General features: G+C 38.0%; 2 protein-coding genes across 4 annotated transcripts in view; one reads left to right on the forward strand and one right to left on the reverse strand.

Annotated features, from left to right (window-relative positions):
* The window catches only part of LOC135832556 (uncharacterized), a 109,374-nt gene that overhangs the window by 48,175 nt on the left and 39,760 nt on the right, over positions 1-21,439 (forward strand). For all 3 annotated transcript variants that reach the window (XM_065345926.1, XM_065346007.1, XM_065346089.1), the window contains one exon: positions 7,219-7,346. In XM_065345926.1, coding sequence (XP_065201998.1) covers positions 7,219-7,346 — 128 coding nt within the window. The remainder of the gene's footprint in view (positions 1-7,218; positions 7,347-21,439) is intronic.
* Positions 19,855-21,241, reverse strand: LOC135832489 (macrophage migration inhibitory factor homolog). Its single transcript, XM_065345802.1, has 3 exons — positions 21,045-21,241; positions 20,783-20,955; positions 19,855-20,155 (listed from the first exon to the last, which is right to left on the reverse strand). The coding sequence occupies exons 1-3, from the start codon at positions 21,150-21,152 to the stop codon at positions 20,035-20,037; spliced, it is 402 nt and encodes a 133-aa protein (XP_065201874.1). The 5' UTR covers positions 21,153-21,241; the 3' UTR covers positions 19,855-20,034.

Consider the following 21,439-nt stretch of genomic DNA (forward strand, 5'->3'; position numbering starts at 1 on the left):
ATATAAATGATTACCCCCCCCCCCCCTACCCCTCATTCGAACTGAACTATTCTGGAACACTCAGTGCAATTTTTGATGTCTGCAAAAACGTTTTTCGCCAGAAGCCAGAATTTCACCATTTCTAATCAAATCATTCTAAAGACTCCCTAGAATTTTTTAATTTTCCCTATAGGCCGAATTTTACCAATTCCAGCTGTTTTGGAGCCTCTAGCGTGATTTTAGATTTCTTCAGAATAATTAAATTTCTCTAGCAGATTTAGAAATTGATTTCCGCCTTAAAAATGATACCTTTGTCGACCTGTTGAACGAATTTAAAACATTTGATTCGGTTTTCAGACGAACATTTCAAGTGTGTTTTGGATAAATTTTCAGTATTTTTCTACGAACATGGAAGTTTTGATTTTTTGAATTTTTTTCCCAACAACAGGCTGGTAAAAAAAAACACACCGGAGGTGTTCGCTTGAAAATTGGCTCAATTGATGAACTCACAAAACAGGTCAAGAATTTTGCCACCTTAATTTGATTTTCAAACTTACTAGAGAAATTTAAAAAGTCTGAAAAAATTCAAAAATCGCGCCAGAGGCCCGAAGAGAGGGCCGGGGGGGGGGGGGGGTAATATTAGTTTTAGGAGTAATTTTCATTATTTTTTACTAAATATCGCCGAAAATATTCATTTTTAAATTTTCAAAAATTCTCGAAAAATCAATTTGAGTAGCTGAAATTTTGGTTGTAAAAGTTTCACGTCTTGCCCCAATCAAAAAATCCAACCCTGTTCAAATTGGTGGGACATATCTTGATTGGTTTCCTTGTACATTGATTTTGTTCAAATCGGAGAGTGCCATGCAGTTCCAAAGATTCCCTTATGAAATGCTATAAATTGGAAAGATAATCTAAAAAAAAAAACAAATTTTTGTACAGAAAACTTTTTGGGCTTTCTATACAGGATGGCGGTGTTTATTAGCTACCTATTTGAAAAATTAAAATTATAATTAGGAAAGTTGAAACCTGCAAAAGACACTTCAGGGACACCGTCCCATTGTAGGTACTGTGAAAACTTGGACGGCTCAGGTCACCTTGGAGGAGCTACAGGCTGTTCTAAAGGTCATGTAACACATTGGTAAAAACAGTCTAAAAATGCACTTTTTTGACCCTGAAGTGGGGTCAAATAGAGTCGAACAGTTGAAACCTACAGAAGGCACTTCAGGGGTACATCTTCTCATCATCATCATTTAATCGTATCACCCCGCGCGGGGGTATCGTGACCATTTCAAAATTACGTAATCCTGCGGGTAATCGTGCGCCATTGCTCCTTATCTTGCGCGCTTCTCACGCATTCAGCAAAGCTGCAGCCAGTCGCTTTGCGAATAGAGTCAGTCCATCGGGTCGAAGATCGTCCTCTGGCTCTCGCTCCTTCGACTCTGCCTTGCACAAAAATCGCCTCCATGGCATCCGCTCTCGTCAGCCGCCCGAAGTACTTAAGTATCCGACCAAGAACCACTGCAGACAGTCGTTTGGTCACTCCAATTTCTTGAAGTATTGAGGCGTTCGTTCTCTTGGCCGTCCAAGGAACTCTGAGCAGCCGCCTCCAGCACCACATTTCCATCGCGTCGATCCGTCTCCGATCACCTTTGCGAATGGTCCAAGTCTCCGACGCATACAGGAAGACAGAGAAGACCAGCGCGTTGACGAGTCGAATCTTGAGCCTCTTGCTGATCGCCGAATCGCTCCATATTCGCTTCAAACGAGTCATCGCAGTTTTAGTGAGTTGGCAACGGTGCCGGATTTCAGCTTCGCATCCACCTGTGTTCTCGATGACAGATCCAAGGTAGGAGAATCTCTTGACGACTTCGATTCCGCCAACGTCCTGGATCTCTGGCAAGTTGTTGGCCAGTCTGTCAATCACCATCATCTTTGTTTTCACCGTGTTGATGAGTAGGCCATATTTTGCGCTGACTTCCTCCAGGCACTTGAGCAGCACTGACATGAACTCGATACTTGAGGCCACCAAAGTGGTGTCATCGGCATACCGGAGGTTGGTGATCCGTTGGCCACCTATCAGGACACCTCCGGGCCATTCATCGGCTCCATCCGAGTCCTCTATGATCTTCTGCAGCGTTTCCCGGATAATGTACTCTCCGTAGATGTTGAACAGAAGCGGAGAAAGTATGCAGCCTTGGCGAACTCCTTTTTCAGGGTGAAACTTCCCGGATGTTGTCCTGTTGGCGCGGACATTAGCTGATCCCTTCTCGTAGAGTTGTTTGATCAGCCAAACGAGATGTTTTGGAGCACCCATCTCGAGCAGAATCCGCCATAATTTCTGCCACTGGACACAATCGAATGCTTTTTTATAATCCACAAAGCACAACACTGCAGAAACGTTGTACTCGCGAGCTTTTTCGATGAGCATTCTGATGTTGAGAATTTGCTCTCTGGTGCCTCTTCCTTTGGTGAATCCGGCCTGTTCTTGAGGGATTTCAGACTGCATGAGTGGATACAATCGATCATAGATGATCTTCAGGAGCACTTTGCTGGCATGTGAGATGAGCGATATGGTGCGATAATTTTCACAGTTCTCTGGTGATCCTTTTTTGTACAACGTGATGTAAGTTGACTGGGTCCAATCGTCTGGCCATTCTCCAGTTTGCCATACGTGATTGCAGATGAGATGGATTCTTTTGGTGACTTCGGTGCTGCCAGTTTTGAAGACTTCGGCTGGTATGTTGTCAGGGCCAGGAGCTTTGTTGTTCTTCAGGTACTCCATGGCTTTGACGACCTCTTCGTACAGGATTGATGGTTCTCTTTCTTTGATGATGTTGTCGAGTGGATTGATTCTTTTGGTGACTTCGGTGCTGCCAGTTTTGAAGACTTCGGCTGGTATGTTGTCAGGGCCAGGAGCTTTGTTGTTCTTCAGGTACTCCATGGCTTTGACGACCTCTTCGTACAGGATTGATGGTTCTCTTTCTTTGATGATGTTGTCGAGTGGATTGACGTTGTGGGCTGGTGGATCGCCATCTTCTGGGGGCAGTAGATCGCCTTCGCGGCCATCGCGGGCCAGAAGATCGTCGTTGTGGGCCAATAGATCGCCGTTGTGGGCCAGAAGATCTGCGTCATGGGCCTGTGGATCGCCATTGCGGCCGTCGCGGACCAAAAGATGGCTGTTGCGGGCGTTGCGGACTAAAATATCACCATCTCGGGCCAAAACATCGCCTTTGCAGTCCAAAAGATCGCCATTCCGGTCCAAAAGATCTCCGTCGCGGGCGTTGCGGACCAAAATATCGCCAACTCGGGCTGAAAGATCGCCTTTGCGGTCCAAAAGATCGTCACTGCGGGCCAAAAGATTGCCGTCGCGGGCGTTGCGGACCAAAATATCGCCATCTCGGGCTAAAAGATCACCTTTGCGGTCCAAAAGATCGTCACTGCGGGCCAAAAGATCGCCGTCGCGGGCGTTGCGGACCAAAATATCGCCATCTCGGGCTAAAAGATCGCCTTTGCGGTCCGAAAGATGGTCACTGCGGGCCAAAAGATCGCCGTCGCGGGCGTCGCGGACCAAAAGATCGCTGTTGCGGGTCAGTAGATTGCCTTCATGTCTGTCACAGGCCAGAAGATCGCCGTTGCGAGCCAATGGATGGCCGCCACCCACACCTGTATTGCTGTCACCAAAATTGGAATCGTTGTCACCAAAATTGGAGCTACTGTCACCAAAATGAGGATCAACATCACCAAAATTGGGGTCGCCATCACCAAAATGAGGATCGCCATCACCAAACTTGAGGTCAGTGTCGCCGAAATGCGGATTGCTGTCACCAAATTGGGAATCGCTGCCATGAACACAATCCTTGCTGTATAATTTTTGGCAGTATCTTCGCCACACTTCAGCAATCTCCTCTGCATCTGTCTTGACCTGGCCATTTTCATCTCGAATTATCTGCGTGCTAACCTTGAATTCTCTGGTTACTGAGCGGATCTTCTGAAACAGGAGGCGCGTTTCATTTTTCTCAGCATGGGACTCAATTTCTTCACACATCGATCCTATATAGGTGTTCTTATCACGACGCGCGAGCTTATTGATCTGCTGAGTAAGCTGTTTCTTCTTTTGCTGGTACTCTGCATCACGTGGAATGTTCCTGCGCTCTTCAATCGCTGCAATGGTTTCATCAGAAAACCAGTGCTTCCATTTTTTTGAGGCGTTTGGCGAATGGGTGCTGGAATATGCTTCCTGAACATGCTTCTTCAGCTCATTCCATTGTTGATCGGCAGTTGCACTGGGTTCAAAATCAGTGCTGTCTTCAGCGCTTTCCAAAGATTGATTTAGTGCTCTGCAGAGAGCACCTGGCTTTGTGACTCTCATTACTGGCAATACTGGCTTTTTCCGAGGTATCCGCAGCTTCAACCGGAGTTCCATCATAAGCATTCGGTGATCTGATCCGCATTCCGCTCCTGGTAGCGTTTTGGCATTTTGGCACGAGGATCTCCAACGTTTGTTGATCAGAATGTAGTCAATTTGGTTCCGAAATCGGTCCTTTGGAGCAACCCATGTCACCAGTCTTCTTGGATGCTGTTGATACATCGAGTTGACTATTGACATATCTGATTCCACAGCAAACTGAACGAGATCTTCGCCTCTCTCGTTGCGATCTCCGATGCCAAATCTTCCGACGATTCCACGCAGGTGATGATCATTAGAGGTGTCTCCGATTTTCGCGTTGAAATCTCCCAGGATGATGGTCATTTCTCTGCGGGGTAGTGAATCAAGTGCGTCCGTCAGCTCGCCATAAAATCTCTTCAGCTCTTCATCGTCCGCATCAGCTGTAGGCGCGTACACTTGGATCAAGTTGAGGCTGACAGGATTGGTGTTTAGACGCACTAGAATGACCCGTTCACTGATTGCATGGTAGCTCTTGACAGTATGGCTGAGCTCTTTAGCTACCAGCACAGCGACCCCTCGTTGGTGGGTTGTGTCGCTGCTTGACGCGTATACCACGTAGTCGTGTCCGTTGAAGTGCCCAGTCTGTGTATAATGGGTCTCGGAAATTCCGCAGATTGGTATTCTGTACCTGAGCAGTTCTCTTTCGACGATCTGTAACTTTCCGGTGGTCATCATTCCGCGTACATTCCATGTGGCAATTCGATTCACATTGCACAATTTAAATGGTGTTGATGGTGGTTGATTTCCGGTCGCATATTTCACATTCTGGTCCTGGGTGCCAGAACGCCGGTCGCTAGCCGGATCGCATGGCACAACATTACTCTGATTACTGTACATTTTCATTTGGTTTTCATGGGAAAATACTTCGATGGTTTCCCGTTGCCTGTCGAAGGATTTTCTGTTAGGGTTTACTCCCTTAGCCGAATGTTCCGGATATGAGGCGCCGGATGCTCGCCTACAGTACTCGCTCCAAGGATAACCTTGTCCGGGGTCCAGAAAACGAGCGAGTTGTCGGTGACCTGCCGATGTTTGGCAGAGAAGTCGAATTGCGGTACTTGTCAGGGTATGGTATTCGGCAGTCCACATCCCGCCGCACGTGTCACCGACTGCAGAGTTCACCTTTAGCTTCTTCCATCAGCTCCGAGCCAGCCGAAGGTTGAATTACCACCCCGCACGACGTGGACGCGCTGAACTCCCCTGGAATGCTGTCGTTCGTATCACTGTCGATGGGCTGGCATCATTTGGCAGGATTGACTACTACCTAGAAAAGGAAACTCTAGCGACAACAAAACCTTTACCCCAGCGGGGCACATCTTCTCATAATACTGTATAAATTTTGGACCCTATAGGTCAATTTGGAGGGGCTTCAGGCTTCCTATAAAAGTTGAAAAACATGTAAAACAATCCCAAAATCCTTTTTTTTTGATTCAGGAAATGGGACAAATCGGGTTGGACGGTCGAAACCTGCAAAAAGCATCTCAGGCACATCCTCTTATTGTTTGAAGGGGCTTCAGGTTTTCCTAAACGTCGAAAAACATGTAAAATAGTCCAAAAATCCACTTTTAAAGGGGTCAAATGAGGTTGGAAAGTTTAAACCTGCAAAAAGCATTTAAGTGGCATCCTCCCATCGTATGATGAAAATTTGAGCCCCCTAAGTGAATTATAGAGGTGGGGGCTCAACAATAGGTGTAAAATAAGATTTTTTCCCACTTCAATTCCACCTTAAATGGGGTTGGGGATGATCTAGGAAATTGAAATTTGGATATGTTGATAGCAGGAGTGGTAATGACTAATGGTATGATTTTGGACATTTTTCATCTATTGGAAGCCAAAATATGCCCCTCCAAAGAAACGACCTTTCTGTAATTTTCAACTTTGACCCCCCCCCCTCCTTCACTCCAGGGGTCTAATATGATTTTTGAGAAAACCCTATTCCCCAAGTTTGACTTTATTTGATCAATTAGAACAGGTTCCAAGATGATAAAATGCGGGGCTGAAACTTATAAATATGTAAATTATGTATCTCATCCGGCCTTCTACAACAGCCATCATTTTTTACAAAAATTTGGCTAAAAAGTGAGGAGGAAAAATAGTTTATGCTGCCAATATGACCATGTGTGGTAAAAAAGCAAACAAATAACAAATATTTTGAATACCTACATGCCTTACAAAATCTTCACTCTGAGTGCTCTGCTTCACTAAATTTCACTCCAACTACCCTACTGCTATGCCAGATAAGCTGCCTACGCACGCATTCGAAAGGAACAGATAAATTGTGAATCACTTTGTATACACTGTAATATTTATGCGCCGTATATGTATGTACATTACGCACAATTGACCATTTTGCGAGAAAATTCACATAAATGCCATTATCGAGCTCGGTATACGATAAATGGCGGTCTTTATATTGAATTTTTCATTGGACGCGACGCGTAGAAATGGCAACTTCGTGAGAATATTTGGCGGTATGTTTATTCATTTTGAAAAGACCCGAAACTGACGTGTATAGAATAGAGTAGGTTAGAAAGAAATTTATCGCTTTGGAAAATTCTCTAGTAAAACATTCAGCAGGCTCGTCTGGATGGCGGAGAAATTTCTATGATTAAAGTGCCTTTTTTCCGGCGAATAAATTCCCGCGCTTTGCCTCATCTTGTTGACTGTGTGAGAGGAAAAAAAACCTTCGAGTATGGTTGAAATTTTTTTCAATTTTGTATCAAACGTTTGCATGTATTTATGTACATTAGAAAGACGACAGACTTTTCATTATGTTTTTGGTTCTCGGTTCACAGGTGAAGATACGAAAATGCAGTTCAGCATGAAACCAAATGCCGGAGAAAGTGGTTTCCAGCAGTGGCACAGTGCTATGAAAATGGTCGCAAGGTTGCCGGGAGGTATTCCGCACGAGTTCCGCAAAACGGTAAGAGGATTGTTTTGACTCTTTTTCACTGGTATTTCGTCGCGGATGCGGATAAAGCTTGTGTACTGAACGAAACACTTCAAAGAAAATTTCCCACTTTTGTTTCCGTACCCGGAAAATGTACTTCGGGCGTTTCCGGTCTAAACATTAGATATTCTTTTCACTTTGACGGCTTTCATTTTATATTCTACGTTCATTTCGCTAGCTTTTCCTCTCCGCAGCGTTCACCTCATCTCTCTCTCTTGTACAGCGAGACGACGAGTAATATATTATTATTGTATTACTACGAATTTGTAATACGAAAAATGTCGTCGGGGGAAATGTACACGTCGGTGTTGAGAAATAGTACCTAATACTCGTACCATACTTACCTTATGTATACACCTAACGTCGCCAAAATTCAATTGAAATGAAAATTTACAACGGATCAATTTTCACTGCTGCTCGTGCCTGCCTTCGTGTCGTTGGTACATTTTTTTTCACACCAGATGAAAATTTACTCGCTGTAGCTTTAGTACATTAGGCAATAGGCACACCTACTAACTCGGTGTAGGTAGAGATACCACGTTGATATCTATCTTCCTACACTTATCCCTGCTAAACGAATCAAATTGCTGGTATTTTAATTTAGCGCCCAAAAACGTGAGCCGCGCCGGATGGTCTTGGGTGAATTTTTCTTTCCTATATTAAAGCGAAAAGCAACACAGACACCATATTGTTATATCAGTCGAAGAAATGTATCTTCATTAAAAACTAACTTGCTCGCTTATACAGTCTTATACGGTAGAATTGTACGACAGCAAGCAAGCAGCCGGTATATAACACGAGATTTTATTTTTTCCGATCGTAAAATGTTATTAGTTGACTGGGGACTACCGAAACAGTCGCAGTCGTCAACGTTAACGAAATACTAAATGGTAAATACACCCGACGATTTTATCCGTATCTAAGTGAACATCCCCGAAGGATTTTTCTATCATTTTTTTCCTCTTTTTTTTTTTTAATAGTATTAGTGTTGACGATGTAACTGATATTGTAACTGGAGTTAAAGATGAGGAAAAGGAGGTAGGAAGGGGTTATTTTGATGCGAGTATTGGAAACGAACTCGATTAGGAGGATGATGTTGTTTGTGTTTTATTTAATTGAGAATTTGAAGGAATTTTATCTGACTGGTGAGATAAAAGAGAGCTTGATGGAACGGGAAGTATGTATTGAATTAGGTGTAGTTTATTTTTTGTAAACTGTGATGTTATGTGGGCATCGGAAAAGGTAGTTTTTGGGACCAACATTGTCAAAAAAATTGCCTAAAAAATGGTCGAAAAATACAATTGGGCTGCTACAACTTTTGGAATCATCTGACTCGACTCAACTTCTGATTGGAAAGACGTATCCCAAAGTTTTAGCCACCCAATCACATCTTTCGACCATTTTTGAGAAATTTTTTGAAATTTTGGGCCCAAAAAATAATCTTTTGGATACGCAGATTCGAGATCGCCCCAAAATCCCTGAAAACTCGTTTAGAGTTTGTTAAAGATGCCCAATCGCATTTTTCGACATTTTTTTTTGGAAAATTTAGGCTCAAAAAATACGCTTTCGGATACGTCGACTCGAAATATTGACTAAACCCTTGAAAATTTGACTTCTGACTTGAAAAGATGATTCCCAATGTTGTAGCTGCCCATTGCCCAATCACGTTTTCCGACCATTTTTGGGCAATTTTTCATACATTTTGGACAATTTTTCGATTATTTATGGCCCAAAAAATACTCTACAGGCTCTATGATAGTGAATTGTTCATGAGAGTATTAATTCATTTAAGGGAATTCAATTTATAAATCAATTCATTCGTGCGAATGATTCGCCAAAAAATTTTCAATTCGTTCGCGGATGATTCACCAAAAGTTATTCAATTCGTTTGCGAATGATTCACTAAAAATGATTCGATCCGTTCGCGAATGATTCACTAAAAATTATTCAATTCGTTCGCGAATGATTCATTAAAACTTATTCAATTCGTTCACGAATGATTCACCAAAAATTAAGTAGATGAATCAACTCGTTCGCGAACGAGTTACTTATACAAATCAATTCGTTCGCGAATGATTCGCCAAAAACTATTTAATTCGTTCGCGAATGATTCACCAAAAATTATTCATTTCGTTCGCGAATGATTCACCAAAAATTATTCAATTCCTTCGTGAATGATTCACCAAACATTGAGTAAATGATTCGACTCGTTCGCGAACGAGTCACTTATACGAATCAATTCGTTCGCGAATGATTCGCCAAAAATTATTCGATTCATTCGCGGATGATTCATTCGCGGATGATTCACCAAAAGTTACTCAATTCGTTCGCGAATGATTCACTAAAAATTATTCAATCCGTTCGCGAATAATTCACCATGAAATAATTCATTTCATTCGCGAATGATTCACAAAGAATTATTGAATTCGTTCGCGAATGATTCACCAAAAATAATTCATTTCGTTCGCGAATGATTCACTAAAAATTATTGAATTCGTTCGCGAATGATTCACCAAACATTAGGTAAATGAATCCACTCGTTCGCGAACGAGTCACTTATACAAATCAATTCGTTCGCGAATGATTCACTAAAAATTATTCAATTCGTTCGCGAACGAGTCACTTATACGAATCAATTCGTTCGCGAATGATTCGCCAAAAATTATTCGATTCATTCGCGGATGATTCATTCGCGGATGATTCACCAAAAGTTACTCAATTCGTTCGCGAATGATTCACTAAAAATTATTCAATCCGTTCGCGAATAATTCACCATGAAATAATTCATTTCATTCGCGAATGATTCACAAAGAATTATTGAATTCGTTCGCGAATGATTCACCAAAAATAATTCATTTCGTTCGCGAATGATTCACTAAAAATTATTGAATTCGTTCGCGAATGATTCACCAAACATTAGGTAAATGAATCCACTCGTTCGCGAACGAGTCACTTATACAAATCAATTCGTTCGCGAATGATTCACCAACTATTAATCAATTTGTTCGCGAATGATTCACCTAGAAATCAATCAATTTGTTCAATTTCCAATCGGTTGTGAATGATTCGATACGATTCGATTCACTTCGCTTGAAAACAGATCAATTCATACGTACTATAGTTTCACAAAAACCTAATCAAACGTAAATTAGTTAATTGATCCGTTTGCGAATGATTCACCAAGAAATCAATCAATTTGTTCAATCACCATGATCAGTCGTTCGTAAATGATTCGATTCGATTGTAAACAGATCAATTGCTTTACTAGTGATTTAAAAAAAGTCAATCAATTCTTTCGTATAAGATTTTTATTTGAAGAACAGACAGTCTTCTCACGCATAATACGAGTACGTGTTTTTTAAAACTTGCTCTAAAATATTGATTTTTTGTTAGAAATTGCATATAATAATTTCTTAAGTTTCGTTTTTCCTACCAAATAGGTAGTTGAAAAAAATCACGTTTTTTCGACAAAAATTGCCCAAAAATTATTTGCCAAAAAATTGTCAAAAATAAGTAAGTATCTACAAAAATCTCAAAAATTTTGCGTTGCTTTAGGTCAACAGTAGAAATATTTCTTTTTTTTTCTTCTCGAACATTTCCTCTACATTTTGCACAATTCATTAAGGAATTTAATATTTTGATTCCAACATTTTTTATGGACAGCTAAAATTGAAATAACTCATGGCAATTTATTGAAATTCATGATTCTAATTAAGGATGTTTGAGAGTTTTCAAGTTCCTCTTCATTTTTGAAAGACAAAATTATCGAACAATTTTTCCCTTCGAAGATGACAATTTTTGTTTCGAGATTTTGGAGAAAAGGCCTTTTCAGTGACTTCCTTTTCACAAATAAGAAATTTTACGAAAGCTTCACAATAAAATATCTTTATATTGAAATAGCTATTTTTTATGTTGTTGAAGGTACCTACTTAATTAAAAATGCAGACATTTCAATTTTATACTTGAAACTAACACAAAACGTTTATTAAAATTAACAAATAAATTAAAGAGTAGGAAAAACACTGAAATAACAACAGAACGTTAAAGGGATGTGGTAATTTAGGAAACAGACCAAAGTAAAAAATCCAAATATTATTTAGGTCCGTACAACTGTGGATTTAGAACATTCGAGACAATAATCAACTCATCGTTGTACTTCGTATCCGTTATTGTTTCGAACCATTCAAAAAAGGGGATAGAAAATACTGAAATAAAACTACATTCGAGAAAAAGGTCCAAAAGGGTAGTTATAAAATTTATATTTGAAGAATAATTTTTGTAAATGTTACTATTCGTTTATATTTTGCTCGGAGTTATGAGCAGCAATGGCTAGATTTTCCTTACGCGAACCTTTTATTCATTTTTTACCCCGGAGAAAATATTCAAATCTTTCGAGTGTAAAGTTGTAAACGAATTTCGGTCGATTGAAGCGAGCGATGAAAAAGGTCGCATTTCTGTACCAAGTGTCGTAAAATCGAGACGACTTTGTAGACAATCCGAATTAGCCGTCAGGATCACATAGCTGAGATTTACTAACGTTATTACCGTCGAATTAGTTTAGGTATCGCTTTTGGCGAAATTCTCGACGTTATGAGAAATTTGATATCGCACCGTGATGCCAATCGAAACGTAAAATTTGTCCAAATCCAATAATATTTAGAAAAGGAAACGAAAAACGAAATGGTCATAATTTAAGCTGAAAATAAACGTGGCAAAAATCGTAACGTGGCGCGATGGCGATGGTGACGGTAGATAACGCAGGGTAAGGCGACAGAGACAGACACAGACACCACTAAACGAGGAATTCGACTCTTTATATCCTTAAATAAAGATATTTTCTTCTCGATTTTCATAACGCTTATAAAAATGCCATCATTCGTGTCTTCGATTCGAGCCTTTTACGGATTGCAAATTACATTTTATACGCCGATATTGGCGTCCTTATAGAGCTTTTGTGTAGCTATGGTATACGCTGATTTCTTGCTCGTATATACGAGTATCTGGATGTGTGGTTTGTTTGTTTTTCGTGTTCGAATGTTCTCGATAATTCGATCATCTGTGGAGCCAAGATAAAACATTTATAAGTTTATGGATTTATTTAATCAAAAAATGAAAAATATATTAAAATTAAATTTGAAGATGGCACTCTAGAAAACCTAACAAACGAAACATCACTCCTCATTTTAATTTTTTTTTTAAAATTTTGATCATGTTTAAGGACAGGACACAAACGAGGAAAGAATCATTAATGAGATCAAGTCCAAAAAATGAATCAACTTATTCAAACTTGGCACCTTAAGGTTGATAATAATTGATAAGCTGTTTCACTTTTGAATTTTCCAACGTTTCAATGACAATATGGAGGGGGAGGGGATATCAAAATCAGATTTTGAAAATTTATTCAGTAAATGTGGGTTCAAATGCTTACCTACTTAGTTTTTGGAATAATAAGGCCGTTTATGTCCCATCGCTCTTTTCCCACCACTCCTCTCCTCATTTTGAACAAAAATTTAGAAAAATTGTAAAAATATTACGTTTTGTGACTTATTGATTTTCACTGATTGAAGGTCGCTAAGTTCATACATTTATCAACTTTTTGAATCGGGATTCGACGCTTTTTCAATTCTCCTCTCCTCCTCCAAATTTTGAACAAAATGAAAAATTGAAAATGAGGGTTTACATCTTGTTGTTTTCATTGTACATTTTTGCTTTTTTTTGCGGTTTGATTAGAAAAAATTCCTTTGATCTTTAAATTTTTGACAGATTCAAAATAGGGACGTTGAAAGTTCTCAGAAGTTGAAAAAAGAAATTTTAAAGGTAATAAACAAATAATTCACCCGAGTATACGTATGCTGGAGTAGGAAAATCTGAATGTGCCAGAGCAGGGATTATGATTTATACATGGAACAGACTCAAAGACAACATCCAGGCATATAGAATATAGAAAGAAAGACAAATTGAGATAAATCTGAAATTTGGAAACCAAGATATTTCAGTGATTGGTGTATATGCTCCAGAGGAAGGCAAAGAGGAGGAAAAAGACGAGTTCTACGAACAGCTCCAAAAGACCATCAATAAGATGAACCAAAAACGCAGCATCTTTGTAATAGGAGACCTCAATGCAAGAACAGGGTCAGATGAAAACGACAAAGTGGTAGGAAGACACAGAGAAACCACAGTAAACAAGAATGGGAAAAGGCTGATTGACATCTCAAACTACAACAACTTCACATTTATGAACAGTTTCTACAAACATAAGAAATGCCATAAAATCACATGGGTGGCTAGAGACAAAGAGTCAATAATTATTGATTATTTGGTGGCAAACATCCCCATGCCAAAAAGAAAAGGAGACCGAAAAGACCCAGGAAACTTTGGTGGAATTAGCCTACTAAACGCTGCATACAAAATACTTGCAAACATGCTAGCGAGAAGAATTCAGAGCCATGCAAAGCCAATAATATTGGAATGCCAAATTGGATTATGAAAGGGAAGATTGTGCATAGATGGGGTACACACCACAGCTCAAACTGGGACAGAGTAGCACCCGGGCATACTTGTTACCATATTTGGTTGAAGCAAATACTGAGTATACCCGGTTACTGGTTTGACGAAGACGAACCCGGGACTGGTAGTATCCTGTCTGAGGTCAGCCTTTGATGAAACAGAACGCTATGTATTTGCCTTCTCATCAGCTATTGTGTATGTTGTCAAAGTGTTTGTGTTACTTGCATGATAAGAAATGAATGAATGCATTGTACCACCCACGCCCATTTATATGCATGATGTAATACACTACCTGGGATACTTGTTTGGCAAAAATTAAACCAAATACGAGTACAGTATTGTACTCAGTTAAAGCGGATACCCGGTAATACTCGGCCCCAGTTTTGCCTAACCCGGGACTGGGTATATTCGGTATTAGGACCAGTTTGAGCTCTGGTATACACAACAAAGCTGCTGATGGAGAAGAGACAAGAATATAATCTAGACACCCACATGTGCTTTGTTGATCTGGAGAAGGCATATGATTGAAGAGTACAAACTACAAAGGAAGAATTTGTTTGAAATCCTGAGGAAAATCAAAGTTAATGAACAAATATGAAGAAATATACACAGATAATGTAATAAGAGTAAGATCTGGAAATATGTTGGAAGCAAAGAAGATAGGAAGATGAGTGAGACAAGGATGTCCAATGTCACGTAGTCTGTTCAATATCTACTTCAACAACATGAATTAAAGAATGGCTGAAAACCAAGCCAGAAGGGCTAGACATCAATGACACCCATGTCAATACCCTGCTATTTGCTGATGATCAGGTGGTCTTTGCTGACAACAAAGATGACTTGCAGAGAGTGATGCACAACCTTCAGAAAGTAGCTGATAAATATGGAATGAGAATCTGGTCGTCAAAAACAAAAGTGATGGTCTTTGAGGGGAAAGAGCCAATACGCAGTAAAACTGTTGTAAATGGAGTGCCAGTGGAACAAGTTAAAAGCTTTAAATATCTCAGATGTGAGCTATCATATGACGGAGAAGTCGATGCACAACTTAAGATCAATAAATTCCTTAGAGTAAGCAGAGCAATAAACTGAGCCATTCTTCTGAGAAAAGTCAGAGCTGAAACTTGAATAAGAATCTACAATACGCTGACAAGACCAATGCTGCTTTATGGAATTGAAACATGGATGGTGAGAAAGGATATAAAAAGCAGAGTAACCGCAGCGGAAATGAGATTCATGCTAGCCATGGCAGGATATACAAGACAAGATAGGAAAAGGAACGAAGACATCCTGAAGGAGCTAGGAGCAGAGCCAATCATTAGACGAGCGAAAGATTACTGAAAGAAATGGTGAAAACACATTGATAGAATGCCTGATGAACAGTCCCCTCGAAAAGTCAAAGGATACACTCCAACTGGCAGGAGGAGCAGAAGAAGACCGAAGAAAAAACTTTATGATACATCGCGGCAAGCAATTCTTCCACAGTTTCCCAGATGGGCTGAATAGCTCACCGGGTCAAAGTTAAATGATGATGATGATGATTAAACAAAATGTGACTTGTACTGAGAAATGATGCCTTGAGTTGGAAAAAAAATCAAAAAATAATTTTTTTCTGTAGGATGATAGGGGGATTGAAGGGAGTCGTTTGAGACACAAACCAGCCTCCTACCTTGATTTTTCATGAATATACTTACCTACATCGTTTAAACTTTTGAAAATTGGAAAATCAAGAAAAGTAAAAAGCTGAGAAAAGCTAGTTTAGAGATTTTCATCTCACAGTAACCAGAAAAGCTCCTGAAAGTAACAAAAAAAAGTGACAAAACGAGAGCAAAACATTATACTTGTTTACTCGTACATAAAAATTCACAAAAAAAACAACATTTTGGTTAATCAGCGAATCCTGTGAGAGTCCTCCTTTTTCATCTCCATATTTTCCAGAATAGATTGACTTCTTGCAATTTGGTAGGGCCCTTTTAATGCAATTTTTCAAAAACTAGAAAAACTAAAAATCCGCTAGAAGTTCCAAAACTGTTATAAAAGGTGGGATCTGGGCCAAATTTTAAAATGGGAAAATTTCAATTCAGTGTTTAAAATGTTAAGGCGCATTTTTGGGCCCATTTTAATTTTTGGTTTTCATCTCATCTCCTCCAGCAAAAATTTTCAGCCATTGGCAGGCTTCTCTATCGAGTGATTCATTTTATCCTATCTTTTTCGTGGCGTTAAAAGGATAAATTCCCCCATTTCGCGTGATATCCACTAACGAACTTTATTGTTAATTTAAAAAGAACCCGGTAGTACGAGTACGTATTACAATGGGAAAAATTCAAATCACGAACTCGAATTGTATCGCGTACGTATGTATACTTTTTCAATCTTCTCAGACGTGCTAATATTACTGGAATAGTGGAAATTCGCGGAAACAAGATTGAAAATCCGATGCAGGTATAGGTACGCGAATTCGAGAAAAAAATTTAATAAAAGCTCGTCGCTGATAAAGAAGAGAAAAAATAGAACGCGAATATTCAAGGTTCGAAAGGGGTGGGTTTTTTTGTGTACAGATACTTGTGGTATGACCTATTTCTGCATTATCGTCACCAACTCCTGAACGTTTGCCAATATGCAACAAGTTCGCTGGTGCAAATCAATGAAGGGTTTTCTATGCTTATTGTTGTCTGTACTTGACCAGATTCTGTTACATTTGTAGCCTTGTAGGTCCTTGAATATATGTAGGATCCCAGCATAGACAAACTACACCATAAGGGAGCATTCTTCAAGGATAAAAGTGCATTTTGAAAGGATGGAATTATTCGGTTAAATTTTTGAAACATTTTCTTTAGGCAGTCTGTGAGAAATTGTACGAGTTGCTTAATAATGAATCCCTTATTGGTCGTTGAACTCGTTTATCTCGGGTTAATTTTGCGCTACATGTTCGACAAGAATTCCAAACACAGTTGTGTAGGGAGTAAAGTGGCATCTTCATTAAATTGTCTGCCTACACAAAAAGGTAGGTATTCAATTAGTTCGAAAAAAATATAAACGTGTCGGATCATTTGTTAATTAGTAGTAGGTGTGAGAATCGAGTCATGTGACTCAATTTTTCCGCTCAAGGCGAGTGAAAAAGAGGGGGCGACTAATTTAGTAAAACACTCGTCTTAATTATTAGAGAATTTCGTCATTTTCGAGTTTCGACGAACGCGAAATTAAAACGTTAAACGAGATAGTTGGAAGTATTTTATTAGATTTTATGCAAAATTCTATTATTATATACCTGATACTTACGTATTTTAGTGTCGAAATCATCGGCACCAGCTTCAGCTTCAACTTCAGCATTAGACAGTTGTAATTTAATGAAATTCTGTAAAAATTTTCTATAATATGAAAGCTCGACAAACTGAATGAGACAGCTTTTAATATACCTGCGACTGCGATTTATTAAATTGTCTTTTTCCAAAAGATATCTTAGCATAATTAATTTTCGACTAAAATTAATGTTTGTCGAGTTACGATTTTCATTTTCATTTCGAAGGTTTCGACTTCCCGTTCTTTGATGAAGAAGGAAAAGGAATAAAAAAATCAATGTCGAGGAAAATGGTATGTACAGCTGTGTTAGCAATATTTCGGTGAGAGGGAGACTTTTTCATGTGCGATTGTCGTCGCGGCGTTGATATACCTACGTTTCAAAAATAGAAATTCGCTGTTTATTGTGAAAACAAATTTATCATCGATGAAATGTGTTTCTTATTGTGTGCTATAAATATAATACGTAATTGAATGAAATACGAAATACACGACTAATAAAAGTGAATTGAAATGATTTCTTAATGAAAGTGAAGCTAAAAGGATATTGTGAGGTATGAAAAAGGTGCCCATATTTTAGGTTTGTCGGCGAGTATTTTTTTAAAAATGGCAAAGAGGTGAGGTTTTAAAAGATCAGTTGAGTGGGTGTTGCAGTTTTTGTAGTGTGGAAATTTTTAGATACGCGCATTATGGGATCAGATTGATTGTCTCATGACTCATAAGGTGTTGAAAAATGCTTCGAACTTGATGATATTACAGATGCCAAATATGATACAGAAAAAAAAAATGTAGGAGGATTTTGACCACATTCAGTGAACATCTTTTCTTCGAATTGAAAATCGCTCAGAAAAAATTCTAGCTCCGAAGGTGCTTCTTGAGGAGAGATATTGAACATTTTTTCTTCTTAAATATTTCGCTGTTATTACTCTAAAAAATCGAAAGGTATCATTTCTGAAACTGAGGGAATATTTTGAAACGCAGTGGTGCCAACTTTCTGTTCATTATTTCCTATTTCAAAAAATCGAGAAAGAGAGCTAAAAATTTACCAAATTTTTTCTGTTTTTTGAAATAGGCAATAACCAATAATAAACAAAAAATTGGCACCACTGTGTTTCAAAACATTTCCCCAGTTTCAAAAATGATATTTTTTGATGTTTTTGCACGATTTATAGGAAGTATTTGACCAGAAAAAAATTCAAAACACAATATGCCTTATAAAATGAGCGATTTTCTAATTTTTAATCGCTCTGTAGACCCCTTAAAGTGGTCTTGGATTTTGATGAAAATGGCAAAGTCGGCGGCAGAATCTCAAAATACCATCTTTTGGAATATGGCGCATTAAAAAAAAAAAGATTCGGTAAAAATAAGAGTGATAAAACATCGATTTTTTCGAAAATGTCTTCTCTTGGGAAACCCATATCTCTCCTCCAGGGGCACATCCGGAGCCAACAATTTTTTCTGAGTGACTTTCAATTCAAAATGAAGGTCTCCACTAAATCCGGTCAAAATCCTCCAAACATTGTTCATTTCGCGATTCGCGGTTCCTTACTTAGTTGAGAAATTAGATTTTTAATGTTGAGGACTCAAAATTTCACACGTTTTGGTTCTTTGGTCTGAAAATTTTGTGCCTAAAAATATTTATAGCTTCAGGTGCCAAGATGTTTAATTTTGAATCAAGAATTTTTGTATAAAGTCATTTTTGAATATTTGTTGATAATTTTTCTTTTTTTTAGACAGCAAGTTTTTAAAAAAGAGAAAGGTACTCGTATGTCAAGAAATGTTAGCAAAGTAGTTGAAAATTTGTGATTTTTGCTATCAAAAAATGTTGTTTCTAGAAATGTTCAGCTTCGAGTAGGTACCTGGATGGTTTACGAGAAAAAAAAAATTCTAAAAATATGAGCCACTCTACTTAGACCTACTTGAGAAATTTTATTTCGATGGTGAGATGAAATTATTCTTTTCTATATAACTTGTAATCAAGAAAAATGCAATGTGCCTAAAAATATCAGTGTGAAAAAAGTCAGAAATCAGTGATTTTTGCAACATGAATCCCAAATGTTATGTGGACTTACTCAATGAATTCCATTTTGACGCAAAGAATTTCTACTTTTACATAGACAGTTGTATCTAAAAAATATTTTTTCGGCTCATTTTTTCTTTACAAAGTTCAGTCATCTAAAAGTTGAGAAAAATACATTCAGTTGACCCCACTTTCTCTATAAATGTTGAAAAGGTGAACAAATTTTGGAAATTTGAAGGTTTTAGGCATTTTTTTTTATTGAACGTTCGACTTTGAAAATTTAACTCACAGTTAAGATCAATGTTATGATTTAAATTTTGAATTAAATTTGCATAGTATTAGCAACGTTTTATTTTAATTAAAAGTATTGCGTTTTCAAAATGGGCACTTTGTAAGGGAGGGCATCTTCTCTCCCAAAAGTTGGGTGTAAATTTTTTTTTAAAAATGTCCAACATGTGATACATTGAATTTTATAGTTTCCAAGGTGCTGAACACAAAGTATTACATTCAAAAAAAAAATTGAGCGAAATTGACAATCTCGATTACTATTCACAGAAAGGATTAGTTTTTCATTAAAAATAATCTTACCTGACTTCGATGAGCAAGATTCAACCTTGAGAATGAGGAAAAAAATCAAACCTGTCTTTCGTATGCAGAAAATCCGGAAATAAGCTCTAGTTTATTTATTGGTATTTTTGAGTAGGTAATTGAATCTTCCATAATTTTTTTTTAACGTGGAATAAAATATACATTATACAATAATTTAAAAGCTGCATTTATAAAATTTAGAATTATCGCTGTATTCGGTGTAGTATACTCGTAGTTATGTAGGTCTCTAGTTTATTCATCGGGATCGTGAATGACTTTTTCACCTGGAGCACGACACATGCTAATATGATAAAAAGATCTCCCTTTGAAGGTAACATATTCTGGTAAATTTTCGGTAAATGTCAACCAAAGCCTGTAACAAATTTTATAGGTAGCGAAATAGTATGATTTTTAAATGGAAAGTAGGTAGTTATTCGAAACGTGAAAGGTATTTCGTGTTTTACTCGTTGTTTCCATTTGCAACTCATCTGTCATTACAAGTACCTATTTTCATCGTAGAGCAAAAAGCTGCTAGATTTTTACTTTTTTCAAAATCATCGGGCTCATTTTAAATTTATTGCGAAGGATGCTAAATTTTCTGTGGGTGTAGTATTTTGTTTCTTGATTAAGAATACTTAATCAAATTGAGCCAAAGTATTCCATAAAATCTATTGAATGATATGATTGACACCATCAGTTAACATTTTTAAAAAATCAACATTTTAGTCGGAAATTTTAACTTCTGCCATCCCTCAAGAGATATGAAGATCTTCAAAATGAAAATTAAGCACCAAAAATATGCATAAAAAGTTCATATTTTTTGTCTTTTTTTTTTTTTTGGAAGATTTTTAATACGATCCTTCGAGAATTTTTAGCTTTTTCCTTTCATTCAAAAATTATCTAAATTTCTTAGATAACTCTAGTCTCACTTGAAAAATTCGAACCTAACATTGCAATGTGTGAGACATGTGAGATAATCGATTATTTGCAGCATTCTTACCTTGATCTTGGAATTCCAACGTATTCTTCGATTAATTTGTAGAATGTATTACAGAATTTTTTATTATCTTCCACTCCAAGGTAACCGATAGATGAAATATTGGCTATTCCACAAGGACCATCTGAATTACCAAAGTACATGTCTTGATTCGGTTGAACATAAGCTACGATGAACTGAAATGAACGATATTCGATTAATAAGTTAATGCATCATGGATACCTATAATTATGTTTAAGTGAATTAAAAAGAGCAGAAAACTTACCATTTCCGGTTTGTTGGTCATTTTTGCGATTGTTTGAATGCATGTACTTAGAAAATCCTCTGGAATTTCCTTCAATGGAACATTAGTTTCTAAAGCAAAACGTGGCATTTTTGCGCGATATTTTCAACTAGTTCACAGCCTGAAACTCAATTCAAACTCCGATGTAAGATTCTAAAGTGCGAACCGCCACGATAACGATTATAACACGAGACACATAACGTTATTTATGATTTGTTGGGATATTTTTTTTTGTTGTTTTTTTCCTTCATTTAACAGATAGCACGATAAAAAGTTTAATTTTATGGGTTTTCATTTTTTTTACTGACTTTTTTCGCAATGGACGGTTATCTGTGTGAAGTTCAATATTTTATGAAACCATATCTGTTGAAGCGATT

This window comes from Planococcus citri, chromosome 1 (genome assembly GCF_950023065.1).
Source record: "Planococcus citri chromosome 1, ihPlaCitr1.1, whole genome shotgun sequence".
Taxonomy (NCBI): Eukaryota; Metazoa; Arthropoda; class Insecta; order Hemiptera; family Pseudococcidae; genus Planococcus; species Planococcus citri.